The sequence below is a fragment of the Pleurodeles waltl genome, chromosome 8, assembly GCF_031143425.1.
Source record: "Pleurodeles waltl isolate 20211129_DDA chromosome 8, aPleWal1.hap1.20221129, whole genome shotgun sequence".
Lineage (NCBI taxonomy): Eukaryota > Metazoa > Chordata > Amphibia > Caudata > Salamandridae > Pleurodeles > Pleurodeles waltl.
The window spans coordinates 247348825-247375992 of record NC_090447.1 but is presented as its reverse complement, the minus strand read 5'-3'; the positions used below and the strand labels follow the sequence as shown (position 1 = coordinate 247375992).

The following is a 27168-nucleotide window of genomic DNA, read 5'->3' as shown; positions in this document are numbered from 1 at the left end:
GTACCCTTAGTGGGGGCTGCGTAGGCAGATGACAAATAGTTCTAGGTCCCTCCATTGATCCATTGAGCAAGAGCAGACCAATTCCATCAGAGCTCCTTCATCACCCTGGGCATAGATAAACCAGTGAGCTGTTTTTTTGTCCCCCAAAGCCTCACAGTGCAGAAATGGCCAGTAAGTCAGCCAGGTCAGATACGTGTCTAGTGTTGACCCTGCCACACTCCACTAGCTTGCCTGGGGGGGTCACGACCAGTCTGAGGTAATGCCGGTCCACAAGCCTGATCAGTAAAGGTGGCTGAGTGCCACTAGTTAGTCCATTGTCTCCTCAGAGACCTACCAGTCTGTCAGAGTACGGTGGTCCTCACTCCGCCTTCGGAGGGGTGGGGGTGTTCAGGCAGCAGGCACAGTGCATTGCTGCATCCACTCAGGGGAAGTCCCAGCAGCACAGCCTCCCACCAGAGGGAATGGACTTCTTGTACGATTCCCTGCCTCTCCCCTGGTTGTTCCAGAAGCATGTGTTTTCTGCTGGACTGGACGTCAGTCTAACAATTGCAATATACTGCATCTTAACTGTCCAAGTGGAGCCATGTGTCAGACGGCAGCAGCCTCTAATCACTGAGACCCTCGTCAGAGCAGAGCTCCTGATAGACCACCATTTTATGGTGAGGTACTGGAGCTCAGTTCCATGGTCGCTGCTTGCGGATCCCAGGGTCTAGGCTACCTCTCCGTCACTGCATCACCGTGGTGCTACCACCGTGGAATACAAAATCACTACAGATCAATTTTGCTTTTTTGGAGGATGTCAAAAAGAGCCCGACAGCAAGATGGTGACTACACTGAGGCTCCGCCAGCCAGAGACCTCTCTCCAGCACTTGTCCTTTCCAGCAGCAGGCATTGGGGCTCACCCTAGGGGACCTGCATCCATCTTTTTGAGCTGATTTAGGGGAAGCCCTATTTTTTCCAGCAAGCTGCAAACAATGGTTTAATTTGGAGACACACAAGCTGCAAGGTTAGGCCAGCCTCGTGGGTGCGGTCTATCGGCAGTGGATTATGGCAGAGGGTGTAGTATGGGACCACGGACCTGACTTAGGTGGAGACTGCTGCACCGTTACTAAGCTCAGATTACTACAACAAACACTATGACATAACAAGAATAGCTGGGGAACAGACACTGGTGATCGATCTGAAGGAGGCATATTTCTGGAACCTCACTGCATTCTTGCCTATGAGGATAATTCCTTACATGGTGGTGTACTGCAGAAATGTAAGTTATAATTACATTTTGTAGGCAGTTCAATGGTGGTCTTTCTTCACACACTTCTTGTTGAAGATTTACTTGATCACCCAACACATTGTTAGATAAGAAACTTCACAATGCCAATTGACAATGCCCAACCCAATATGGCCTTTTACTCTTTGCATCTAGTGCTCTATTACCCATACAGTCTGGCTGAATAATCTCCACAAAGTGGAAGACAACAGGAGTGGGACATCTCACTCAATGTTAGCAGTAGGGTCTCTGCACACTTTAGATGGCAAGGAATTCTTCATGACCTACATGGGAATACTTCCAGATGCTCGCTAACACTGTTGGTGAAAGCCAATATTTAATTTTTAGCCACTTTGATGAAGAGAATTGCCTCCTTGATGTCTCCATCACAAGAATGCTGGGGTCATGGACGGGCGGGGGGGTAAAAAGTGGCAAATAAGGCTCCCATCTGAGAGATGTGGCAGCTGACCTCCTAAATGCAGACCAGTGAATCCTAGAAAATACTAATTGGTACAACCGCAAGTTATAGCAAGTTCACGCTTCAGTGCAGCAATCATTTGGTGGTGAAATGTAAGACACCAATAGTTTTAAAGGCCACCATGTGGAATATTTCCAACCCATTTAAGAGCAGACCAGAGGAGTGGAAACCCAGGAAAGGATAAATTTTCTGTCTTCAAGCATGTATGTGCTCACATTCCCTGGCATACAGCATTTTACTTAATGAATGTGCCCGAAATATTCATGTCCGCATAGAAACTGACAATTGGTTAGCCAATTTTCGGTCGGAGCACACATGCCTTTTACTATTCCTAAGCAAGTAGATGAACTATTGGTATTTACTTCTGTGGGAACCTGTGTGTCGATATCATCACCTGAGTAGCTGGGAGTGGGGTGATTCCAGGTCCCCCAGAGTGCATCAGGTTTATCTGTTGTGAGCTAGTCAACAAGACTTCCCCCTATACGATAGGACTCGTCTATCATAATAGACTGGTGATCTATAGATGACTCAAGAAACAGGATATGGAGTGATTTTGCATCCTTGGTCTAGGCGTGAGTCTGTATATTGTTGGATAACCAGTAGGAACCTTGCCTGTAAGGAAGTGTACTCCTGAAAGACCTGATTAACTGGGACCTTGGATCTTTTTCAGATGGAGAGGAGTGCATCTTATTTAAAAAATGGGATTAAACTATAACACCTATTAGAACTAGATCCTTCCATCATTTATCTTTTAAAATAGTAACATTTAAGAAACGTTTATACAGTCGCTAATAACAATGAAATACGATGCTCTTAATTCAGATGGCATCGCTCATAACACAGCTTCGTACTGTCCTGCTACTGGGGGAGGCTCGTGAGGGTGCAAGAGGGGGATCTCAATTTATTCTACTGCTTGAGTGTCTGTTGCCCCTCTCGCTTGAGAATTTTACTTTCACTATATTAACATCTCGCTTTTTCCTGATACAGTTGTGACTCAGTGGTTGAATGTAAATTGAACAGATTAAATGCCTCACATATGGCACCTAGGCGGTATATAAGTGTTCTCTTCCTCTCGTTCTCTGAACATATACATGTACTGCTACTAGATAAATATGGAGTGATGTTGCACACGTAGATAGTAAGGCCTTCAGAATCATTTTTCAATACGGGCTTGAATTACCAGTAGCACACTACTGGTTTATTGCTGAAAATGCAAGTGAATTTAACATTAACGTGCAGTAAGTCTGCAGTCACTCAGTGGTGGGTTGAAGTTAGGCCCGACAAAGTTTTAATTATTCTTGTGAAAATGACAAAATTCATGAAATTTTGCTCCAGTTTTTAGTCACGTAGTACTGATTCGAACGGAAAATGTCTCAGTAACATATGTTCTATAGTGAAGATAATAATTTATATCTTGTGTAATGCCAGACTGGTGTTGTGAGGTAAACCTGTTAAAACCTGTTGAAACAAATAGGCACACAATACACATGCATAATGTGCTGTATATATTTTCCCCATTGCACAAACAAGTGTGAATTGTTATTGTAAGCAATTGTAAGAGCTTTATCTTACCTTGGTATTCTGTGGCTCCCCAACCAGCGATGGAGCAATTTGTTCCTGGCAAAAAGTCTTCATTCATTTCTGGGAGGCAGATTGGCTGGATATATTCTGTTAACAACCCACAAAGGTAACCCATCAGCGTATTTGTTTTTTAAAATGAGGTGACAAAAAAATATTGTAATGATCTATTCGAGTCAGGTAACGTCTTACATATTTCAAGAATTCGACGACTGTCAAATTATCCACACAGTGAACAATGTTTTATTAAATGAAGCATAGGATTAACACACACCGTTTGGGTATCATTTATCATTTGATTTGAGTCTCCTTTCAAAACCTCCATTAGTTTTTTAAAATAAATATTAACATAAACACACTTTCTTCCCTCAGGGATCCCAATACATTTAGGTAATTGCTGTTGTTCTTAAAATCAATTACTTTAACTAATCCTATGTTGGATACTAAAAGTCAGATGGAAGAAGAACCAGTTGCAAACTGTTGGTTGCGATTTATGACCAGTATTTTTGCAACCAGTGTGGTATTTTAAGGAAAGACCTACGTAGTAATAAGTTGTTATGCAAATTATCAATTCCTAGTGGATTGCAGATCACCTAGCTCATAAATGTTAATGAGGCAGGTCGCAATTTGTGACCTACGAGGGGTCGCAGCCATCACAGGAATAGTGGACTGCTGAGGTCAGAAAACTACCATGTCTGTGATTTGCTTAATTAAAGCAGTCTTTGTTTCTAAGTGCATCATGTTTTCCTTTAAGTAAAATGGGATGAATTTGCAAAAAAATAAAAGTATTTTTCTCATAATTCTCAAAGGGGAAGGGGCCTCTTGGGGATTGAGTGGGAGTGCTGGTAAGCATTGCTTTGTTGATGAGGCAGCTGCTTTTGATTTGGTGTGGGTCGGCAAGGGGAGCCAATGGAATTCCTTCACAGGTGTCCATAAAGCAATTCCAGTCTCATTCACAATGGCATCTGCTATATTTCTTGGTCCAGTGATTTAGGGCCAGATGTACGTACCATTTTTTCTTGTCGCGAATGGCCCGATTCGCAGAATCGGGCCGTTTGCGACATGGACAAATGCATTTTGGTATGTACAGACCCTAATTTGAGATTCGGTATTCCATTTACTGAATCACAAAATAGGTCTGCACGTCGCAATTAGGAAGGGGTGTTCCCTTCCTAATTGCGAGTCGCAGTGCGCTGTAGGATTGTTTTGTGACTGTGAATGTGGCAACAAAACAATTGCAGTTACCACCAGTTTCAAATTGGTGCTAACCCATTCGCAAACAGGAAAGGGTCCCCACGGGACCCCTTCCCCTTTGTGAATGGCAATGAAAATATTTTTTCAGAGTAGGCAGTGAATACTATACCTGGGTGGAATGGGGGTATATGGGTAAGGTAACAGGGTGCAAAGTATTTTTTTTTTACATTTGTGTGTAGAAAAAGAAAGATGACCAGAAGATTGCAGGGGGAAAAGATAAGCTATGAGGTATATTTAACATTCCAGATTAATGTGTCACACCTGTGTGAAAAAATTGTGTTTTGTTACCATACGTTCACATGTGCATGATTTTGAGTCAAAAAACATGATAGAATCCATTGAATTTCCACAACTCGGCATTCTCTACTCTTAAGAAATCAACATGTATATGGAGAGAAAATTAAAAAATACGGCATAACTTAGATCCCTTAATTTGACAGGATAATAAATATAGCATCACATGGGTATGATGATTATCAAATATATATTAGTAACTTTGCGTCTTCCTTCAACGAGGTGTGCCTCAAATGTTTTTCATCTGGAAAAGCCCACTTTCGTTTGTGTAAAAATTCACCAGCTACGTCTCTTATGTAGGCCTTATTTTAGCAAGTAATTAGTGGCATGTCAGCATTAGGGCCCAAGCTCACTGGTAAACCTAGATTTCATGAATGTTTGGGGTTGGCACTCTTTCCCCTGTCTACCGGTTTAAGGTGGGTCTACATTTTGCAGCTATACTTCGTGAGACTTGTGATAAAATATGTTTTTGTAGCCTCACTTTGAGATTCCAAAAATGGTTGGATTTGTCAATGTTCCTTGTGTGCCACGTGATCCCGAGAACGAGCAGTGCATCTGACCCCCGTTGTTTTTTTTCACGTAATTTCAAGTCCTGTAAATCATGCAAAAACAAAGTCATGGTTTTGGCTGGTTTCATGTATGGTTCCATAAAAACACAAACGCACTTTTAGAGTGGAATAATGAGAACGCTGGATGGTAGAACTCCTGCCACTGTTCACAATTTCCAAACATAAGGACATTTTGTTTTTTTCTTTAAAGATTGACAGATTATTTAGGGTAAGGAATAGTTGTGAGTTCTCCACAACCACACCATTTTGAATTAACCTGGATTTTATTTTTCAGAAATGTTAGTTGTCCTGAAACTTGGCTAATCCCCAAGCCCAAACACTAGAACCATTCCACTTAACTTTCAAACACCATTTTAATCCTGTAAATCACTGATGTTACCTGAACTCACTCATTGGACATCAGCCCTATTGTTGACAGTACACATTTGTAGAGTTGTACTTAGATAAATTAATGAGGATATGTGCAGCATAAACTGTTGTGAAAGTCATGACTCCTTAAGATGTATTAAAGAAAATATCTTTCCAACTATTGCAACTTTTTCCCTGAAACCCACGGTCAACACAATAACATTCTGTGCCACTTTTTCTTGATAATTGGGGTTTAAGTATGGCCTGCACAAGTAATAGGGGCACAATTCTCCTTACTGGGAATCAAGCAGCCCATTGTAGTGCCTGACTCTCTTAAGGTAGTGAAGGAAAGCAGTCCAAGGCCTGCTCCAGGGAGGTGATGTGGGCTACTTATCACTATTCGCTGGCACATAATAATGTCACTCAATAAATGATTGTCCAGACAGCATATTTTCTTTAGAAAAAGGAGAATTACACTTACTACACAAACACTACTAAATACTAAGCAGTCATTTTCAAATATATAGATAGACAGATAGAACATACCATAGATGACATTACCTTATCACCCTTGACCTCTTAAAGGGGTCACACTGCCATATATTAGCTAAGTCTACTGGCTTGGTCAAAGGTTCAAGATCAACAAACAACATGTTAAAGGCATCCATTTGTGTCTAAATGCAAACATCAATAATAATAATCATATGTAAATAAATGTATTTCTGATAATAAAGCATATTCACAGTGATCAATAATTAATGTCAACATTATCTCAATAAAGAATTTAAAAAGAACAAAACATGTCAGTGTATTTTTATAATATTTCAGACATGTAAGTGGCATAATATAGGCAGCTCCTAGAAAGCATCACATATTAATTAACCCCTTGCCGGCCATGGACGTAATGGTTACGTCCATGGCTGCATTTCTTGGGCGCCACGGACAAAACCATTATGTCTGGTTACAGGCCCTCAGGGAAAGCGCCAGCACTCCCCCTCGAGGGCTGCCCCCCACTCCCTTAGGTCAGAGATGGAAGGGGAATCACTTCCCCTTCCACCACGACCCGTGACCCCCCGTAACTCCCACGTGACATCTGATGACGTCAGCACGCAATAGCATGCTGACCTCATCAGGGTTCACCTCCCATCACGCTGGAAGCATGGCGAGACGGAAGAGAAATGCGAAAGCAGTTCTCTTCCGCACAGGTGGAGAGGGCCGGCAGAGGCATAAAAGGAAAGGAAAGGACGTTCCTTTCCTTTCATGTCTCTGCAAGCATTTCTGCTGCCGGATCACAAAATTTGAAGTTTGCTGAGGATTCTGGGTAAGAAAACATTGGGGGATCCACGCATGTCACACCTCCGTGGACTCCCTCGGGTGTCTAGTTTTCAGAAATGTCTGGGTTTGGTAGAATTCCATAAATGGCTGCTAAGCCCAGGACCAAAAACACAGGTGCCCTCCCCCCCAAAAAAACAGGTCATTTTGTATTTGATCATTTTGATGTGTACAGATAGTGTTTTGGGGCATTTCCTTAAGCGAGCACTAGGCCTAACCACAGATGTGAGGTAACATTTTTATCAGGAGACTTGGGGAAATGATGGGTGGAAGGAAAAAATGCACAAGTTTTCTAGGTTGCCCTAGGTGCAGGCTGAGCTAGAGGCCAAAATCCACAGCTGGGCACTTTGGAAAAAACAGCTCTGTTTCCTTTGGGAAAATGTGATGTGTTCACATTGTGTTTTGAGGCATTTCATGTCACGGGCACTACCCTACCCACACAAGTGAGGTACTATTTGTACTGGGAGACTTGGGGGAATGCTAGGTGGAAAGAAATTTGTGGCTCCTCTCAGATTCCAGAACTTTCTGTCATCGAAATGAGAGGAAAAAGTGTGTTTTGGCCAAATTTTGAGGTTTGCAAAGGATTCTGGGTACCAGAATGTGGTCAGTGCCCCAAAACTCACTCCATCTTGGATTCCCGTAGGTGTCTAGTTTAAAAAAATGCAAAGGTTTTCTAGGTTTCCCTAGGTGCCGGTTGAGCTAGAGGCCAAAATCCACAGCTAGGCACTTTGCAAAAAACAGCTCTGTTTTCTTTGGGAAAATGGGATGTGTCCACGTTGTGTTTTGGGGCATTTCTTGTCGTGGGCGCTAGGCCTACCCACACAGGTGAGGTACCACTTTTATTGGGAGACTTAAGGGAATGCTGGGTGGAAGGAAATGTATGGCTCCTCTCAGATTCCAGAACTTTCTGTCACCGAAATGAGAGGAAAAGGTGTTTTTTGGCCACATTTTGAGGTTTTCAAAGGATTCTGGATAACAGAACGTGGTCAGAGCCCCATAAGTCACCCCATCTTGGATTCCCCTAGGTGTCTAGTTTAAAACAATGCACAGGTTTTCTAGGTTTCCCTAGGTGCCGGCTGAGCTAGAGGCCAAAATCCACAGCTAGGCACTGTGTAAAAAACAGCTCTGTTTTCTTTGGGAAAATGTCATGTGCCCACGTTGTGTTTTGGGGCATTTCCTGTCCCGGGCGCTAGGCCTAACCACACAAGTGAGGTACTATTTTTATTGGGAGACTTGGGGAAATGGTGGGGGGAAGGAAATTTGTGGCTTCTATCTGATTCCAGAACTTTCTGTCACAGAAAAGAGAGGAAAAAGTGTGTTTTGGCCAAATTTGAGGTTTGCAAAGGATTCTGGGTAAGAGAACGTGGTCAGAGCCCCAAAAGTCACCACATCTTAGATTCCCCTAGGTGTCTAGTTTTCAAAACTACACAGGTTTGCTAGGTTTCCCTAGGTGCCAGCTGAGCCAGAGGCCAAAATCCACACCTAGGCACTGTGTAAAAAACAGCTCTGTTTTCTTTGGGAAAATGTCATGTGTCCATGTTGTGTTTTGGGGCATTTCCTGTCCCGGGCGCTAGGCCTACCCACACAAGTGAGGTACTATTTTTATTGGGAGACTTGGGGGAATGCTGGGTGGAAGGAAATTTGTGGCTCCTCTCAGATTCCAGAACTTTCTGTCACCGAAATGAGTGGAAAAAGTGTTTCTTTGGGCAAATTTTGAGGTTTGGAAAGGATTCTGGGTAACAGAACCTGGTCAGAGCCCCACAAGTCACCACTTTTTGGATTTCCCTAGGTATCTAGTTTTAAAAAATGAGCAGGCTTGCTAGGTTTCCCTAGGTGCTGGCTGAGCTAGAGGCTAAAATCCACAGCTAGGCACCGTGTAAAAACAGCTCTGTTTTCTTTGGAAAAATGTGATGTGTCCACTTTGTGTTTTGGGGCATTTCCTGTTGCGAGCGCTAGTCCTACCCACACAAGTGAGGTACTATTTATATCGGGAGAGTTGGGGGAATGCTGGATGGACAGAAATTTGTAGCTCCTCTCAGATTCAAGAACTTTCTTTCACTGAAATGAGAGGAAAAAGTGTGTTTTGGCCAAAGTTTAAGGTTTGCAAAGGATTCTGGGTAACAGAACGTGGTCAGAGCCCCTAAAGTCACGCCATCTTGGATTCCCCTAGTGTCTAGTTTTCAAAAATGCACAGGTTTGGTAGGTTTCCTTAGGTGCCGGCTGAGCTAGAGGCCAAAATCTACAGGTGGGCACTTTGCAAAAAACAGCTCTGTTTTCTGTCAAAAAATGGGATGTGTCCACGTTGTGTTTTGGGGCATTTCCTGTCGTGGGCGCTAGGCCTACCCACACAAGTGAGGTATCAGTTTTATCGGGAGACTTGGGGGAACGCTGGGTGGAAGGAAATTTGTGGCTCCTCTCAGATTCCAGAACTTTCTATCACCGAAATGTGAGGAAAAGTTGTTTTTTTAGCCAAATTTTGAGGTTTGCAAAGGATTATGGGTAACAGAACCTGGTCAGAGCCCCAAAAGTCACGCCATCTTGGATTCCCCTAGTGTCTAGTTTTAAAAAATGCACAGGTTTGCTAGGTTTCCCTAGGTGCCGGCTGAGCTAGAGGCCAAAATCCACAGCTAGGCACTTGCAAAAAACAGTTCTGTTTTCTTTGGGAAAATGTGATGTGTCCACGTTCTGTTTTGGGGCATTTCCTGTCGTGGGCACTAGGCCCACCCACACAGGTGAGGTACCATATTTATTGGGAGACTTATGGGAATGCTGGGTGGAAGGAAATGGGTGGCTCCTCTCAGATTCCAGAACTTTCTGTCACCGAAATGAGAGGAAAAAGTGTTTCTTTGGTCACATTTTGAGGTTTGGAAAGGGTTCTGAGTAAAAGAACCTGGTCAGAGCTCCACAAGTCACCACTTCTTGGATTCCCGTAGGTGTCTAGATTTCAAAATGTGCAGGTTTGCTAGGTTTCCCTAGGTGCTGGCTGAGCTAGAGGCCAAAATCCACAGCTAGGCACTGTGTAAAAACAGCTCTGTTTTCTTTGGGAAAATGTGATATGTCCACATTGTATTTTGGGGCATTTCCTTTTGCGGGCACTACAGCTACCCACAAAAGTGAGGTACTATTTTTATCGGGAGACTTGGGGGAATGCTGAGTAGAAGGACATTTGTGGCTCCTCTCAGATTCCAGAACTTTCTTTCACCGAAATGAGACGAAAAAGTGTGTTTTGGCCAAATTTTGAAGTTTGCGAAGGATTCTAGGTAACATAACGTGATCAGAGCCCCAAAAGTCACCCCATCTTGGATTCCCCTAGGTGTCTATTTATAAAAAATGCACAGGTTTGCTAGGTTTCCCTAGGTGCCGGCTGAGCTAGAGGCCAAAATCCACAGCTAGGCACTTTGCAAAAAACAGCTCTGTTTTCTTTGGGAAAATCGAGGTGTCAACGTTGTGTTTTGGGGCATTTCCTGTTGTGGGCGCTAGGCTTATCCACACAGGTGAGGTACTATTTTTATTGGGAGACTTGGGGGAATGCTAGGTGGAAGGAAATTTGTGGCTCCTCTCAGATTCCAGAACTTTCTGTCATCGAAAAGAGAGGAAAAAGTGTGTTTTGGCCAAATTTTGAAGTTTGCGAAGGATTCCGGGTAACAGAACTTGGTCAGAGCCCCTAAAGTCACCACATCTTGGATTCCCCTAGGTGTCTAGTTTTCAAAACTGCACAGGTTTGCTAGGTTTCCCTAGGTGCTGGCAGAGCAAGAGGCCAAAATCCACAGCTAGGCACTTTGCAAAAAACACTTCTGTTTTCTTTGGGAAAATCAATGTGTCCATGTTGTGTTTTGGGGCATTTCCTGTTGTGGGCGCTAGGCCTACCCACACAGGTGAGGTATCATTTTTATTGGGAAAATTAAGGGAATGCTGGGTGGAAGGAAATTTGTGGCTCCTCTCAGATTCCAGAACTTTCTGTCACGGAAATGAGAGGAAAAAGTGTTTTTTGCCACATTTTTTAGGTTTGCAAAGGATTCTGGGTAGCAGAACTTTGTCAGAGCCCCACAAGTCACCACATCTTGGATTTCCCTCGGTGTCTAGTTTACAAACGTGCAAGGATTGCTAGGTTTCCCTAGGTTCCGCCTGAGCTAGAGGCCAAAATTCACAGCTATGCACTGTTTTAAAACAGCTCTGTTTTCTTTGGGAAAATGTGATGTGTCTACGTTGTGTTTTGGGGCATTTTCTGTCGCAGGCGCTAGGCCTACCCACACAAGTGAGGTACCATTTTTATCGGGAGACTTGGGGGAATGCTGTGTGGAAGGAAATTTGTGGCTCGTCTCAGATTCTAGAACTTTCTGTCACCGAAATGAGAGGAAAAAGTGTTTTTTGGGCCAAAATTTTGAGGTTTGCAAATGATTCTGGTAACACAACGTGGTCAGAGCCCCTAAAGTCACCCCATCTTGGATTCCCCTAGGAGTCTAGTTTTTAAAATGTGCAGGGATGCTAGGTTTCCCTAGGTGCCGGCTGAGCTAGAGGCCAAAATCCACAGGTAGGCACTCTGTAAAAAACAGCTCTGTTTTCTTTGGGAAAATGTGATGTGTCTAGGTTGTGTTTATGGGCATTTCCTGTCGCAGGCACTAGGCCTAGCCACACAAGAGAGGAACCATTTTTATTTTGAGACTTGGGGAATGCTGGGTAGAAGGAAATTTGTGACTCCTCTCAGATTCTAGAACTTTCTGTCACCGAAATGAGAGGAAAAAGTGTTTGTTTGGCCAGATTTTGAGGTTTGCAAAGGATTCTGAGTAACAGAACATGGTCAGAGCCGCACAAGTCACCCCATCTTGGATTCCCCTAGGTGTCTAGTTTTCAGAATTGCGCAGGTTTGCTAGGTTTCACTAGGTGCCAGCTGAGCTAGAGTCCAAAACCTACAGCTAGGCACTTTGCAAATTCAGATTTCAATGTAAAAATGTGATGTGTCCATGTTGTGTTTCCTGTCGCAAGCATTAGGCATACCCACACAAGTGAGGTACCATTTTTATCAGGAGACTTGGGGGAACACAGAATAGCAAAACAAGTGTTATTGTCCCTTGTCTTTCTCTGAATTTTTTCCTTCCTAATACAAGACAGTGGGGGTCATTCTGACTCCCGCCGGGCGCTGTCACCGCGCGCCCGGCGGGAGCCGCCAAAATACCGTACCGCGGTCGGAAGACCGCGGCGGGTATTTTGAGTTTTCCCCTGGGCTGGCGGGCGGCCTCCAAAAGGCCGCCCGCCAGCCCAGGGGAAAACGACCTTCCCACCATGAAGCCGGCTCGGAATCGAGCCGGCGGAGTGGGAAGGTGCGACGGGTGCTACTGCACCCGTCGCGTATTTCACTGTCTGCTATGCAGACAGTGAAATACAAGCGGGGCCCTCTTACGGGGGCCCCTGCAGTGCCCATGCCATTGGCATGGGCACTGCAGGGGCTCCCAGGGGCCCCGCGACACCCCCTACCGCCATCCTGTTCCTGGCGGGCGAACCGCCACGAACAGGATGGCGGTAGGGGGTGTCAGAATCCCCAAGGCGGCGCAGCATGCTGCGCCGCCTTGGAGGATTCTGACGGGCAGCGGAAAACCGGCGGGAGACCGCCGGTTTTCCTGCACTGACCGCGGCCAAAGCGCCGCAGTCAGAATGCCCTGCGGGGCACCGCCGGTCTGTCGGCGGTGCTCCCGCCGACCCTGGCCCCGGCGGTCTGAGACCGCCGGGGTCAGAATGACCCCCAGTGTGTGCAAAAGACATCTATTTGAGAAATGCCCTGTAATTCACTTGCTAGTATGGGCCCCCTGGAATTAAGAGATGTGCAAATAACCACTTCTTCTCCTCACCTTATCTTGTGCCCATTTTGGAAATACAAAGGTGTTCTTAATACCTATTTTTCACTTTTTATATTTTATCAAATGAATTGCTGTATACCCGGTATAGATAGAAAACCCATTGCAGGGTGCAGCTCATTTATTGGCTCTGAGTACCTAGGGCTCTTGATGAACCTAAAGGCCCTATATATCTCCACAACCAGACGAGTCTAGTAGATGTAACGGTATATTGCTTTAAAAAATCTGACATTGCAGGAAAAAGTTACATAGTAAAACGTATAGAAAAATTGCTGTTTTTGTTACCTCAATTTCAATTTTTTTTTTATTTCAGCTGTTATTTTCTGTAGGAAACATTTGTAGGATCTACACAAATTACACCTTGCTGAATTCAGGATTTTGTTCTACATTTCAGAAATGTTTAGCTTTCTGGGATCCAGCATTGGTTTCACACCCATTTCTGTCACTAACTGGAAGGAGGCTGAAAGCACAAAAATAGTAAAAATGGGTTATGTCCCAGTAAAATGCCTAAATTGTGTTGAATTTTTTTTTTTTTTCTATTCAAGTCTGCCTGTCCCTGAAAGCTGGGAAGATGGTGATTTTAGCACCACAAACCCTTTGTGGATGACATTTTCAGGGGAAAAAAACACAAGCCTTCTTCTGCAGCCCTTTTTCCCATTTAAAAAAAGAAAATGTTCGCTGTATTTTGGCTTATTTCTTGGTCTCCTTAAGGGGCACCCATAAAGTCTGGGTACCTCTAGAATCCCTAGAATGTTGGAAAAAATGACACGAATTTCACATGGGTAGCTTATGGGGACAAAAGGTTATGAGGGCCTAAGCGCGAACTGCCCCAAATAGCCAAAAAAAAAGCTTCGCACCTGGGGGGGAAAAATCCTGGCAGCAAAGGGGTTAAATAGAATACAACAATGGACTTTGCTATTAAAGGATCCCTTAACAAATGCACTTTCTTGCAACAGATTTAAACCATAATAAATACAACCATAACGTCACCCCCTACAGGAAACAGCACTCCTAGCTGTAGAGCCAAAACTCCATCTTTGGGAGTGCTTTAAAGTTATGTGAAAATTGTAGGGTTCTCCTAAATTTTAAGACCCTGCAAACTTAGTTTCAGGTTACAAACAGTATTTCTGCAAGGAGCTGCTATAATTGCTGCAGTCCACCTACCCCCAAACAGCAATTGTTGGCAGTGTCTCTGTCTTTCTGGGGCCACCAGAAGGTGATCAAAATATGTAAATAAGGAAGGTGCACAGTGCATTATGGGGCACTCCATCCGGGGGCAGTGAAAAGTGATGAGGGGAGTGCTGCTTAACATTTCCTTTTGTTTTTGACCCATACGCGGCCTCGCTCTGTGCCCTTCCTTTTTTAACTTGGACTGCCTGGTCCACCCAGCACTCCACAGACCCAGACGTTGGAGGCCAGCTTGGAGAACCCTTGTCTGCAGCCCCTGCAAGCTCACAAACCAGCCTCAGCATCCATTCTTCTGCATGGGCTGGCAGCTCTTCTCTCCTGGTCGCTGCTATGGGCAGGGTGTGCTTTCTCCTGGTGGCTGCACCTTTCCCTCTAGATATGAACACAGGAAATGGGGGATGGACCCAGCACAGTTGTGGCATGATGGTACTCCTCTTTTATTGTTGCGTTGGCCTTTGGAAACACTGGGTCCCTGGTCAGAAATGAACCAGGGGAGGAGACCCCATACCCCTCTCTCCAAGGGTAGACATAAAGAATTATTTTTTGCATTGACCCGCAGGCCCTGGTCCATCCTGGGTGTATTTGGTGAAAATGGCAGTGGACCCCAACACACTGCATGGCTTAAAAATGTCCAAAGTGACCCAAATTTAAAATGCCATCATTTGGGCCCTGTTGGGCTGATTTTGATGATCTTGGACTCATTGTACTTTTGGCGGTGAGGACCTGTAGCTACCAGGGGCAGTTGCAGCAGAGCTATTCACCTCCAAAGTGGTGTAGTCCTCAGAAATCTTGTTTTTCCTTTCAGTTGTCCATGGCAGACCATGTGGCCAGCAGCAAAGCACAAAGAAATCACCAGGCAAGAAACAGTCTCTCACTTATGCAAGACTTTTTGAAGGGGAGTGGAAGGTTCCAGAAGTATGGCACCCTGGCCAATCCTAGGGTGCCGCGTACCCTCCTCCCCTGTCCCAATCCCCCTGCACAGCATGCTGGGACAGGTCATAATGGTGTCATCAGGAAGTCACTAGTCACATCTCCTCTGGGGCCTCAGCTCTGCCCCTCACTTATATCACTGCCAAGGCTGTTCTCACTAGAATTTCATAGTAGAGCCCTCTCCTTTGTTTGCTCCAGGGTTCTGTGCATGGACAGGCCCTTCCCTTGTACAGTGTAACAGCTGAATGATTGATGCAGATCATTCTGCCCCACCTCGTTCCTCCTCAGGAGCTGAGTGAAGCACTGTTAATTGCTCTCTTTGTGTGGGGAGGCCAATGTTGCTGCTTCTGGAGGGAAATGTGATTAACTTGGCACAGCAGGGTGACAAAAGGTCTGGGCTCTGATACTGAGCGGAGCCCGAGAAATATGATAATTCTAGATAAGCCATATGTTGCACAAAACTGCACTCTAAGGAAATTCTCTCCCTATGTTTGTAGTAAAGGGCAATGCAGAAAAAACAGTAAATCACACCAACCTTCCCCCTTGGTGTAGAGTAACAATATAAGGCCTACCATAGATCAATATCTAATGCAACAGAGTCCCTGCTGCACTAGGTTTACCAGTATGCAGATACAGGGCTATGCATGACACTAGTCTCCCATGCACAGACCTCATCTGTGTGCACACACGTGAGCACAATTGTTCATGTGTAACCATCTGTCGTAGCAGCCTTATCTTAAAAAGTGGGCATTGGTGGTAGTAAACACTCCATTTGCCTTGTGATTACTGTGAATGAGATTCACATAGTGAGACTCACATTCAATAAAAGGTCCAAAACCTGTTGATCGAAAAAGCTAAAAGAATCCAGGTGCACTGAATGGGCAGAACCCAACTGACACAAACTGTTTTTTTATATTTTCTTCTAACAGAAAGTGCAAACATTGTAACTGAGACAGGGCCATTTCTTCATGTACACCTTTAATTCAGCAGGTATTTCCAGTGAAATACCTACCATCATTGTTTATTGCATTCTTCAAATTCACATAATACCTTCATTTTGGACTAACTAAACAAGCCCTGATCCAAGCTCCTACTTTTACCTGTGCCTCAAGAAACAACTGTGAATTCTTGAGCAGTTCTTGTAAATTCTTACCTGTGTAATTGACTTTGATTTCTAGATGCATCATTATTATATCGCTGTCTTTCGTTCGTTTATTGTAATGAGGGTTAATGACAATTTGATCAATCATCCTGGATACTGTTTGAGGATAGGTCAGGTTCAGAGTGGTGTGTAGCCCATGCACCGCTTTCCAATTGGATGGGATGAGATTTCGTCTGTGAAATATAAAGAAACATCAAAAATATTGATGAAGAAATTGAAGAATCCAGTTTTTCCTTGCGCTTTGTGTTTACTGATCTTTGACCCACTACTCATACTGATTGTTTTTTCAGTGTTAGAAGTCTTATGTAGAGATAATTTAAAAACATTTTTAATAAATTCATCAAGAGCTTGATGTGAAGCCTCAGAACAGAAATATCAGTGGATGTCTGTCATCCGTCCAGCAAACCATAATTTATAGAAGAGTGGCGAAGACAACAAATGCAAATATAGAAGAGTAATTATCTCAATCATTCTGATTTTTAAACAGCTATATTTAAAAATGCTTTCTTATTATTCACCACCTTCTGACAGAGATAATTAGTGCACTGTGGGTTATATATTTGAAAAATTGTCTTCCTAACATACGTCCCAGACACAACAAGGAATGATGCAGTTCAGGGCATTTTCGCAGAGCTAAGAACATACAATGTAGTTATGGAAACTAGAACACTCAATTTTACTTTCCCATAATTTACTTTTTTGATATTTATTTTAGTATAAGATACATATTAAGAGTAAGTGATCTTCCTTAAGTTCCAGAAATCTTTCATCACCAATCTGATATTTAAAAACCTCGTGCCTCATTTACAAGGATTGGTGCAATGCTTTGATGCAGCAGCGATGCGCCGAAATTATGGAGACCATGGCACAGGGTCCCAGGATGCATCAGAAATACTAAAGAATTCCCCAAAAGTGGTGCATTGCTGAAGTTGAGTTTAGAACTAGCTCAGCCTCAGCAATGCATCAAAAATACATAGGCGATGCATCAGTTCTGACTGACGCAGGTAGCCTTATGTGTGGGGACTAATGTATCTGAGTTTGAAATGGTGGGAACTCATCTTTTACTTTATTACACTGTTCCTTGATGAACAGTATGTGTGACATATTGAGTGACACTGCATTATGAGTGAATGCAAGAATGTGGTGTAATGTAAAGTGGAAAATAATGTGTTACTTACCTTTTGTGTGTACTTAAATGTTGCGCTTTGGAGCACACCTGGCTGAACTTTGGGACCCATTCCTATATAGAGATGTGACAATCCTTTTCTGACTGTTCCATGTAGTTCACAGCGTCATATTGCTTTGCTGCAGTGGATGTTGATATCTCAGGTACCCTGGTTCCCAATTTGATCAAGGCGTGCTACAACATGATTGTTACATGTGTAAGCCTAATACTGCTTGAGGGGCTGTGATTTTATAAGTTATTACTGTGTGTAAAGTGACTTTAGCTGGTCAGATTCCTATTAAAAAACAACTGTCATTTCCAATGTCTGGATTAAGGAGGTGTAGGAAATGTGATGCATTCTAGGCTAAAAATGGCACATCTCAAGGAGGCATCACACATTGGAAAACTTGTAAATATCACTGTGTCAGTCCAAATTAGTTTTTACAAAGGAACATCTACCCTGCATGCATTATGAACTGCATGGCGCAGCCGATTGCATCGCAAGTATTATTTGATGCTGGCCATCAAAACTGACACCTTGGTCCCAATGCATTGTTTTGCAAATATAGGGCAACATGGAGCAGAGAATGCACTACTGATGAGTCAAACAACTGATGCAGTGATGGTGCAAGCGCCTTGTAAATATGCCCCCTAGTTTTGATGATACTTAAAAGGTATGTTACTCCAGTAAGCCACTCCTACCAGACGCACTTCTAATGTATGTGTGAATAATACTGCATCCAAAGGTGATACTCCGAACTCCGAAATCCACTGGACCGACCATCACTGCGTACATTTCACCTTCAAGAAAAACACTGAACACCACCGCACCCCTCTACCGCCTCACCGCCGCTGGGGAAAAGTCACCGAAGATCAACTAGCCAGCACCCTCGCCAAAAAACCCCCACCCGACCCCACCGACCCGGACTCCGCCGCCATCAACCTCCATCAATGGATCCTCAACAGCGCCAACATCCTAGCTCCACTCAAGAGACCCACCGCCGACCAAGGAAAGAAAAAACCAGCCTGGTTCACAGACGAACTAACCACCTCCAAACGCACCTGCAAGAAAGTCAAGAAAAAATGGATCCTCGAGCGCACACCCGACAAACTTGCTACCCTCAAGGAAGCCAACCGCAAACACATTCAACTGATCCGACTCGCCAAGCGCTCCCACTTCACAGAACGCCTCAACAACAACGCTCACGACTGCAAAGAACTCTTCTGCATAGTGAAGGAACTTTCCAACCCCAACGCCAACGTCAACGACGTCCCACCTTCCCAGGAACTCTGCGACGATCTCTCCACCTTCTTCTACCAGAAAATCGCAGACATCCATGACAGCTTCAACACCTCACCTCCCCCAGACCCCACCCCCAACAACTCCTCCCACGCCTACCGCATCACCTCCTGGACTCAAGTAGATGACGCCGAAACCCGAAAGACCATGAACTCCATTCACTCAGGATCTCCTGCTGACCCCTGCCCACATCACATATTCAACAAAGCCGACGCCACCATCGCCCCCAAACTCCGCAAGACCATCAACCTCTCCTTCAACACCGCCACCTTCCCGGACAGTTGGAAGCACGCAGAAATCCAACCCCTCCTCAAGAAACCTAAGGCTGACCTGAACGATCTCAAAAACTTCCGACCGATCTCCCTCCTCCCTTTCCCAGCGAAAGTCATCGAGAAGATCGTCAACGCTCAGCTCGCCCACTTCCTAGAAGACAACTCCATCCTAGACCCTTCTCAATCTGGTTTCAGACGAAACCACAGCACTGAGACCGCACTCCTCGCCGCCACAGATGACATCAGACAACAAATGGACAACGGCGAAACCTCAGCCCTGATCCTCTTGGACCTATCTGCGCTTTCGATACAGTCTGCCACTGCACCCTACTAACCCTTCTCCACGAAGCCGGCATCCAAGACAAAGCCCTCAACTGGATCTCATCCTTTCTCTCCGGCAGAACCCAGAGAGTCCGACTCTCACCCTTCCGCTCCAAAGCCACCAACCTCATCTGCGGCGTTCCCCAAGGCTCCTCACTTAGCCCAACGCTGTTCAACGTCTACATGGCCCCCCTCGCACAACTGGCCCGCCAACACAACCTCAGCATCATCTCCTACGCCGACGACACCCAGCTCATCCTCTCCTTGACCAAAGATCCTCTCACCGCCAAAACCAACCTCCACGAGGGACTGAAATCCATTGCCGAGTGGATGAGCAACAGCCGCCTGAAACTTAACTCCGACAAGACGGAAGTCCTCATCCTCGGGCACACCCCCTCCCCCTGGAATGACTCTTGGTGGCCCACCCCAGCCAGCCACGCACGAAACCTCGGCTTCATCCTCGACTCCGCTCTCACCATGTCCAAACAGGTCAACGCTGTCTCCTCTTCCTGTTTTAACACCCTCCGCATGCTCCGCAGGATCTTCAAGTGGATTCCAACAGGAACCAGAAAGACGGTGACCCAAGCCCTCGTCAGTAGCAGACTCGACTACGGCAACGCACTCTACACAGGCATCCCAACAAAATACATCAAACGACTCCAACGCATCCAGAACGCATCCGCCCGCCTGATCCTCGACATACCCCGCCGGTGTCACATCTCCCCCCACCTGAAGGACCTCCACTGGCTCCCCGTGGACAAGAGGATCACCTTTAAACTCCTCACCCACGCACACAAGGCACTATACAACACCGGACCCTGCTACCTGAACTCCAGACTCAACTTCTACGTCCCCTCACGCCAACTACACTCTGCCAACCTTGCCCTCGCCATCGTCCCCCGAATCCAGCGCAAGACCTCTGGCGGCAGATCCTTCTCCTACCTCGCAGCCAAGACCTGGAACTCTCTCCCCACCTCACTACGCTAGACCCAGGACCTCCTCACCTTCAGGAGACTCCTCAAGACATGGCTCTTCGAACGATAGCAGCAACACCCCCCCCTTCTCCCCCCCCCCAGTGGCTCAAAACCCTAACGGGTACATAGCGCACTTTATAAATCTATTGATTGATTGATAACATTTCAAAATACAAATAAACAAAGGCATGATTCACAGAATTCACAAATCAGACATATCCATGTGAAAAGTTAACTCCATTTTGCAATTAACTTAATTCAATTCACACAGAGAGGGTTAGAATACATTTGTGTTGTCCCAGATCAGTTGAAAAAAGTAAACTTCTGATGTGGGCCTGTTTACCAGAGAGGTGAAGCCGTATCCTCGGGTGGGATATCGATCTTCCTGATCAAGAATGGGAAGTGTTGGTGCATCTGGATTACCAATGGGTGGAAACACCATATCAAACTTTACCTGCTGGAAACTCAATCTGGTAAAATTGCATGATCCTTTGGCTGCAATGGCAACCAAGCCTTGTTCTTCAGCTGCCAACACTCCTCTATGCTTTTCCTCAGCTATCCTTCCAGCCCCTTCCCCCATGTCCTACAGAGATGCCGTGGTTTCATTGAGGAGCATTAAACATCTCGGACCAGGATGTACCTGGAACTATTCTGCATGGTAATTCCATGTCCACACATGTATTCCCTATTTCAGGGGCTCTGACTCTTAAGTGGTGGAATTTAATGCAGAAATACCTGTTGGTATGGTCATTCAGGGCTGTAGGAGTCTCCAAATGGAATTCATTCTAACTTCGTAATTAGGGCCTTTCAGTTTAGAGAATTGCAATTTTTTGACATATTTATCTGAACTTCTAAATATATCACTAAACAAACCATAAATAAATGTTGCAGCAGACGTGAGAACATTCTAAGAATATATCCATTTATCAAGGGTGAAGTAGGGGTTGGAAGCCTTTGCATTGAAACTATTTTTTCATGTATTAGGAGGAGCTGTGGTCTAGCAGCTTGGGCTGCCGTCTTAGGTATCTGGGGACCCTGATGCAAATCCCGGCCTTGGTGCTAGATTTAACATAGTGTGATTGTGTTTGAATCACTTAATCTCTCTATGCCTCAATGTGTGTGTGTGTGTAAAACATATTTGTGTAATCCCTGTTTGATGTCTACGATCCTTACGTAATGGCCATTGCTTTGTTGATGCGCTATGTAAACACCAAAACATAAATACATAATGAAAAAATATGAAACTAAAAGATATTTGATATTTTGTGTAAATATCGTAGCTAGGCCTAGGCCTAATTTTCATTATGTTGGTTTAATTTGGATTAATATTGGGAATTTTGTGTTGCAAAAATTACATGAAACAACTGAGATTACACAATTATGCAGCCTAGAGCAAACAAGATTCCCATCTAGGTAAATAAGCAAATGTGGAAGCACATGATCGATACGCAGCAACAACACAATCGATCAGAATGAGAGCAACATTTCTTTCATACAGATACCGATAAAGTATAATTCAAAAAGTAATTTTACATTAAGTTTTTTTTTACCCAGGTGCATCTTTTTTTTTGTATTAGATTTTTTTTTTTTGGTTTACACATAGGCACTTCCATAGAGAGTGAAGCTACTGTACAAGAATTGTCAACTTTCTCCTCCTATACTGCAGGCTCCTTCCTATGCTTTGACCAGCTTTTGGATTTGGATTTTAGAGAGTAAGGTTCTGATTTAGAAGTCAGCGGACTGGTTACTCCTTCACAACGGTAACACTATCCCATCTGCTGAAATTGAAATACCATTTTATTCAATGGGATTTAGATCTTGGTAGACAGGATATCCATCACCGCTGCGATGAAGTAACTCATCCACTGACTTCCAAATCAGGCCCTAAGTATCACTCTTCCTGTGTGCATCTGCATATTTTGCTGCATCATCCATCTTTTGAAGTTAATATGTAATTGTCTTCACTTCTTTTTTGGGAAAAGGAAGAGGCATATTTAATGTCCCCTAGCGCCACCTTGCGCCACATTAGACTCATTATTTATGATGTTAGTGTGGCCCAATGAGGCCGAAATCCCCCGCCATATTTATAGAGTGGTGCAATGCATGCATTGTACCACACTGAAACACTTTGCGCTAAATTATGCCTGCGCCAGGCATAATGTATGCAAATGGGGCGAAAAAATTGTGCAAGGAAATCTATGGAATTTCCTTGCGTCATTTTGTATGGCACTTTTAACACCTACTCCAAGCAGGCGTTAAAAGGGGGCTTCCATTATTTAGAATGAGGCCCTATGTACTCTGCAGGTGTAGCACCAACATTTTGGCACTACTCCTGCAGAGTACATCAATAGCGTCATGCAAAATGCTGCTATTGCCCCCTACCCTGCGCCATGGTGCACCTTATTTTAAATATGGCGCAGACATGGTTATGGAAGGGGGCGATCAGGGGTGCAGGGAAAGTGCCACTCTCCATAAATCTGCCCCACAGTACCTTCAGAACAATGTTTTGCAAAATGTTTTTGTTGGCAGGTATCACTATTTTTGGTCCTGTTTTCATTTGTTTGTTTGTTTCTGATTGCCTGCTTTTCGAGCTGTCAAGGGTGCAAGCAGGCCCTTGTAAGATTAAGTGAGGAAATACTTTTTAAATTGTGGAGGTCTTGTATTAATAATCCTTCTTTATTTTCATTATGTTTTTTTTTAATTTGTCCAGATTTGTCCTTATGTTGGGATGCTTCTGCACTAAAAATATTGTTATTATTTTAGGGGCTTTTTGATGGCCTTGTATTTACACAAACTATTAGTTATTTTTGTTTGCTTGTGCCTATTAGTGGTTTGGGTCGGAGTGGCTCTATGAGAGATATTTTTGTTTGTTCATTCCCATACGGCTACCCACCATTAATGTTTGTGCATATTTGTATGGGATGGTTGCATATTTGTTTGTCTTCCACTTTTACAATAATTTTGCACAGGTAATTGTTTCCTTGTGCACTTTGAGTTTGTGGTATTTTTAAATTGTCTTTTAATCGTTTCTCACTGTTTCCACTTTCCTTTGCTGATGAACTTTCTTCTACGGCATGTGTGCTGCTGTGCTGCATGTGTACTAAGGCCCAGGGATAGACCCAATCACATTTTGGATGTATTTTGTGTATTCCTTTTCCTGCAATCCTGCTTTGTTGGTGGAGGGAGGGGACAGGGCGGAGTCTCAAACCTTGATAGGGCTGCCATGTTCTCTTTGCTTTCTATGTGTCTATTTTTGCTTGCCTTGCGGATGTTAATCATTTTGTGTCTCACTCTCATCCTTCTTAGATATTATTGCCTGCAGGTGCACAAGAAAATACTGGCAGAGATGGAAAGAAGTCTGTGAATTAGTTGACACTGTAGAGCACACACCTCTTTGCTAAGTGCTTCTGCTCACTCTGCTGACCGATGCAAGAAATGAAGAAGATTGCCCTGAAGAAGGAATGGAGTGACAGTGAGGAGAAGTCGTTTGTTGCCAGTCACTGGCATTAAGGCCTTTTGTTTTTCTGGCAAAACAGCATACTTGCTGCACCTTATTCTGGATAGGAAGAGGCTTGGAGAATGATCATTCCTGGATCAATACCAGCACCCCCACCAAAACCAAAGTAAATGCCACTCAGTGCTTCAGTAACTCCAGTCATGACTGAGAGCAGTAAGTCTGAAAATCAATTTGTCCCAGCAGCAAACCAAATCTTATTGATACGAAACACAACAGCAACAATGTCTGCTACACTTGATCCACTTATGGTTCCACCTACTTAAGTAGCCCTTGAAATATGCCCCAAGAATGCCATTGCAGCATGTGCCTATAGTTTTAAATTACCATTTGATCTTGCAAGATGAACCTCTGCTGTTACATTTTGCTGACAAATATTCAGTATGCTGGCTGAATTGAGTAATATTAGTTTCTTCATACTCATGACAGTAAGTCTTTTTTTGTTTGGTTGTGAATTTATTATTATTTTTATATGTGTTATGCAGAAGGGGAGATTAGTCACAAATATGGGTGCATTTTAGATTCATTGTAAAAGTGTTTTGGGGGTTAAGCTCTGGGTTACTTTTCTGCATGAAAGTTTATCAGCACTTAAATCTTCACACACCGTATGATTTTGATGATGGGATAGTTTTTATTTATCAGTCACTTGGAACTGACTGTTGGTTGGGGGAGGATATGCTAGAGTTAGAAACTTTGAAATGGTTTGATAAAACAGCATTAAACATTTACAGCATTTGACTTTTTCTTATTGAGCAAATATAGGTGTATGGTTGAAGGAAATGGGTGTTCTAATGCTGATTCTGGTTGTATTTTAATTTTTCTGTGTCAGGTACCCCTGACCATGAGATTTTCTCAAAATGCACTGGCTTAAAATGACACAGGTGAAATGTGGATCATTGTTGTGAAATTGTCAATATCAAGGATTTTCACAAGTTGGAATAATCATGATGCTATTAAAATATTGAAGCAGTGAATATTTATGTTTTGTTTTCTTTGAACTGGATTATAAATGGTGAAATTGATGAAGACGATTAACAATGGATTAAAAATCAATGATCTGGGATAATTATGAGGGTTGTTGGACTCAGCATTGGCCTACTGGCCTGTTTAATGGTTGTGCACCTAGGGACTGTTGTACCTAAATTGGTCATCAGCTTGTTTATCATGTTATCAGCGTGGTTCAGGCAGAACACGCACCAGGAGTTGCATGCAATACATCTTTTGCATGAGAGCATGCATAAAACAGTAAAAGGGTTTAAAAAAGAATCAGTGTACATTCTATAATTTCTTTTCCCCAGATAAATCTCTTGCCAGACACAAAAGTCTGTTTTTAATACCTATAAGCTATTACATTGGTAGGCCCTACACAGGAAAAAGGGCATAATGCAGTGTATTTTAAAAGTTGGACATGTACTTTTAAGTTTTGCATGTGATCATAGTAAAAAAAAAGCCTAAATTCATTTTTGTTACTGTGTGGCCTACCTCTCCCACAGGATATCATTGGGTTACTTTATTACATTCAAAAAGTGAGAACTTTTCATTAGGAACAGCCAGGAATGCCATGTTTGGTGAATTTTCAATGAAAATTTAACAATTGTCTTTAATAAATAAATGTAGAGATAAAGTCAGGCTTTAAGTTATAAGTTTGAAAGTGCCATTTTCAGAAATGTATCATTTTCCTGTCCTACCTATTTGATGCCTATAGCCTGTTCCTGGGTCACATGACTGGATGTAGTTGGCAGTTGGACTTTGTGAGTTCTTCTACGACAGCCACACCACTTAGGCACTAGATGTGCTTGTATGGGCCATCAAATGGAAGGATTAGAGGGCAGAGCTGGGCATTGCCCTCCTTGCAACTGAACAGGTAGTGTCTTGCTTTCACACAAAGGACTTGTCAGCACTGTATTGTTCTTGTAGCCAGCTTGAATCCAGGGCAGGGGAGCAAATTCTCTAGAAATGTCTTCTACTTAAAAGTGAGCACCAGATAGAAAGATTGGACCCTCAGACCTATCCCTTCAGTACACTCTTGGACCTGTGGATGCTACAACAGAAGGACTGCTGTACTGTACTGCTTTGCTGCCAAAAGAACTGATGGTCTGCTGCTCTGCTTCTCTGTGAGCAGCATTGCTTGCTGCGAAGGAAGATTGGACCTCTACCCTTCATACCAGGCTGAAGTGACTCCAAGGTTCTGAGCTACAGGGCTGTAACAGGTTCCAGAGGCTCCCTGCAACTGCCCAGATAATCTGCTACCTGGACCTGCAGCTGTACCTGTCTGAACTCTTCATGACTCTGCTGGAGTGAGTTTCTGACCACCTAATGGTGACATTATTTCCACAAAAAAATATGAATGCCCAAATATTTACTCTGACAGCCTTTACATTATCTACTACACGAAGATTAAAAATAATAAAATGTCTTATCTACCAATTGGTGGCTTGCTTCATCTACAACGTTTTTTCTCACCTTGTTAGGACAATACCACCAAGGAGGGCTCAACCATTTCAAATAGCTCATAGGTATTCTATTGTTCTGAACAACTCCACAGATCCAGATTAATTACATTGGTTGTTGGTTTACTCAAATAATTCTATTCAGTGGGAGCCCAGGCTATGAATAAAAGTTACGTTTTGGATGCCTATCTGGAATCCAATGGTTCCGGCATCTCTAATCTGCCAACATGTTTTGGCCTATTCTATTATGCCAAACTGGTAACTTAGCCTTCTTTAGGGCACCTAGACCTCCCTACGTACCTTCATCTTATTCTAAGGGAATAGTACATATAAGGAAGTATAAGGTTCTCCTACCTGTAAAAGACACATATATTAAAATCTATAAAAATTCTGCTTGGTGGACACAGCACACGTGCTGGTGTTCATATCAAAGTATGCACACACTAGTACACAAAAACATAATAAACCACTTCACTATCACAGCACAATACATGCCAGGAAAGGCCACTCTTTATTTATAAACATGTAACTGTACATGCATGGATAAATTCTATTAGGTACTTAGACGGCATCATGGGCTCAAAGGGAGTTTATGCTTCTTTGTAGACATACTCTTGGAGATTAATATGCTTGGTTATATATGAAAAGACATTTGTTTCTCCCCTAAAATTGACTAAGCCTCCTTTTTTATCATGTATATAACTATAGCTAATAGAAATGTATATGCCTTCAGTCAATAGACCTCGATATGTGATTTTATAAGACTATGGTGATCATTATGAACACAACGGGTTGGCCCGCCATGCTGGCGTTGGGGGCTGAAACTGCCAGCCGGCATGGCGGGCCAACCCGCCGCATAATGATCATGGTGAGGGCTGCCATCGGCAGCCCTCACTCACTGGCAGGCTTCCGCCGTCAGGCAG

The 27168-nt window shown here is 43.7% G+C and overlaps 1 protein-coding gene across 1 annotated transcript in view; it reads right to left on the bottom strand.

The window, feature by feature from the left end:
• The window catches only part of TMPRSS15 (transmembrane serine protease 15), a 1384111-nt gene that overhangs the window by 43422 nt on the left and 1313521 nt on the right, over window positions 1–27168 (bottom strand). The window contains exons 23-24 of the mRNA XM_069204099.1: window positions 16241–16422; window positions 3318–3413 (exon numbers count right to left, since the gene is read on the bottom strand). Of these exons, the coding sequence (XP_069060200.1) occupies window positions 3318–3413; window positions 16241–16422 (278 nt within the window). The remainder of the gene's footprint in view (window positions 1–3317; window positions 3414–16240; window positions 16423–27168) is intronic.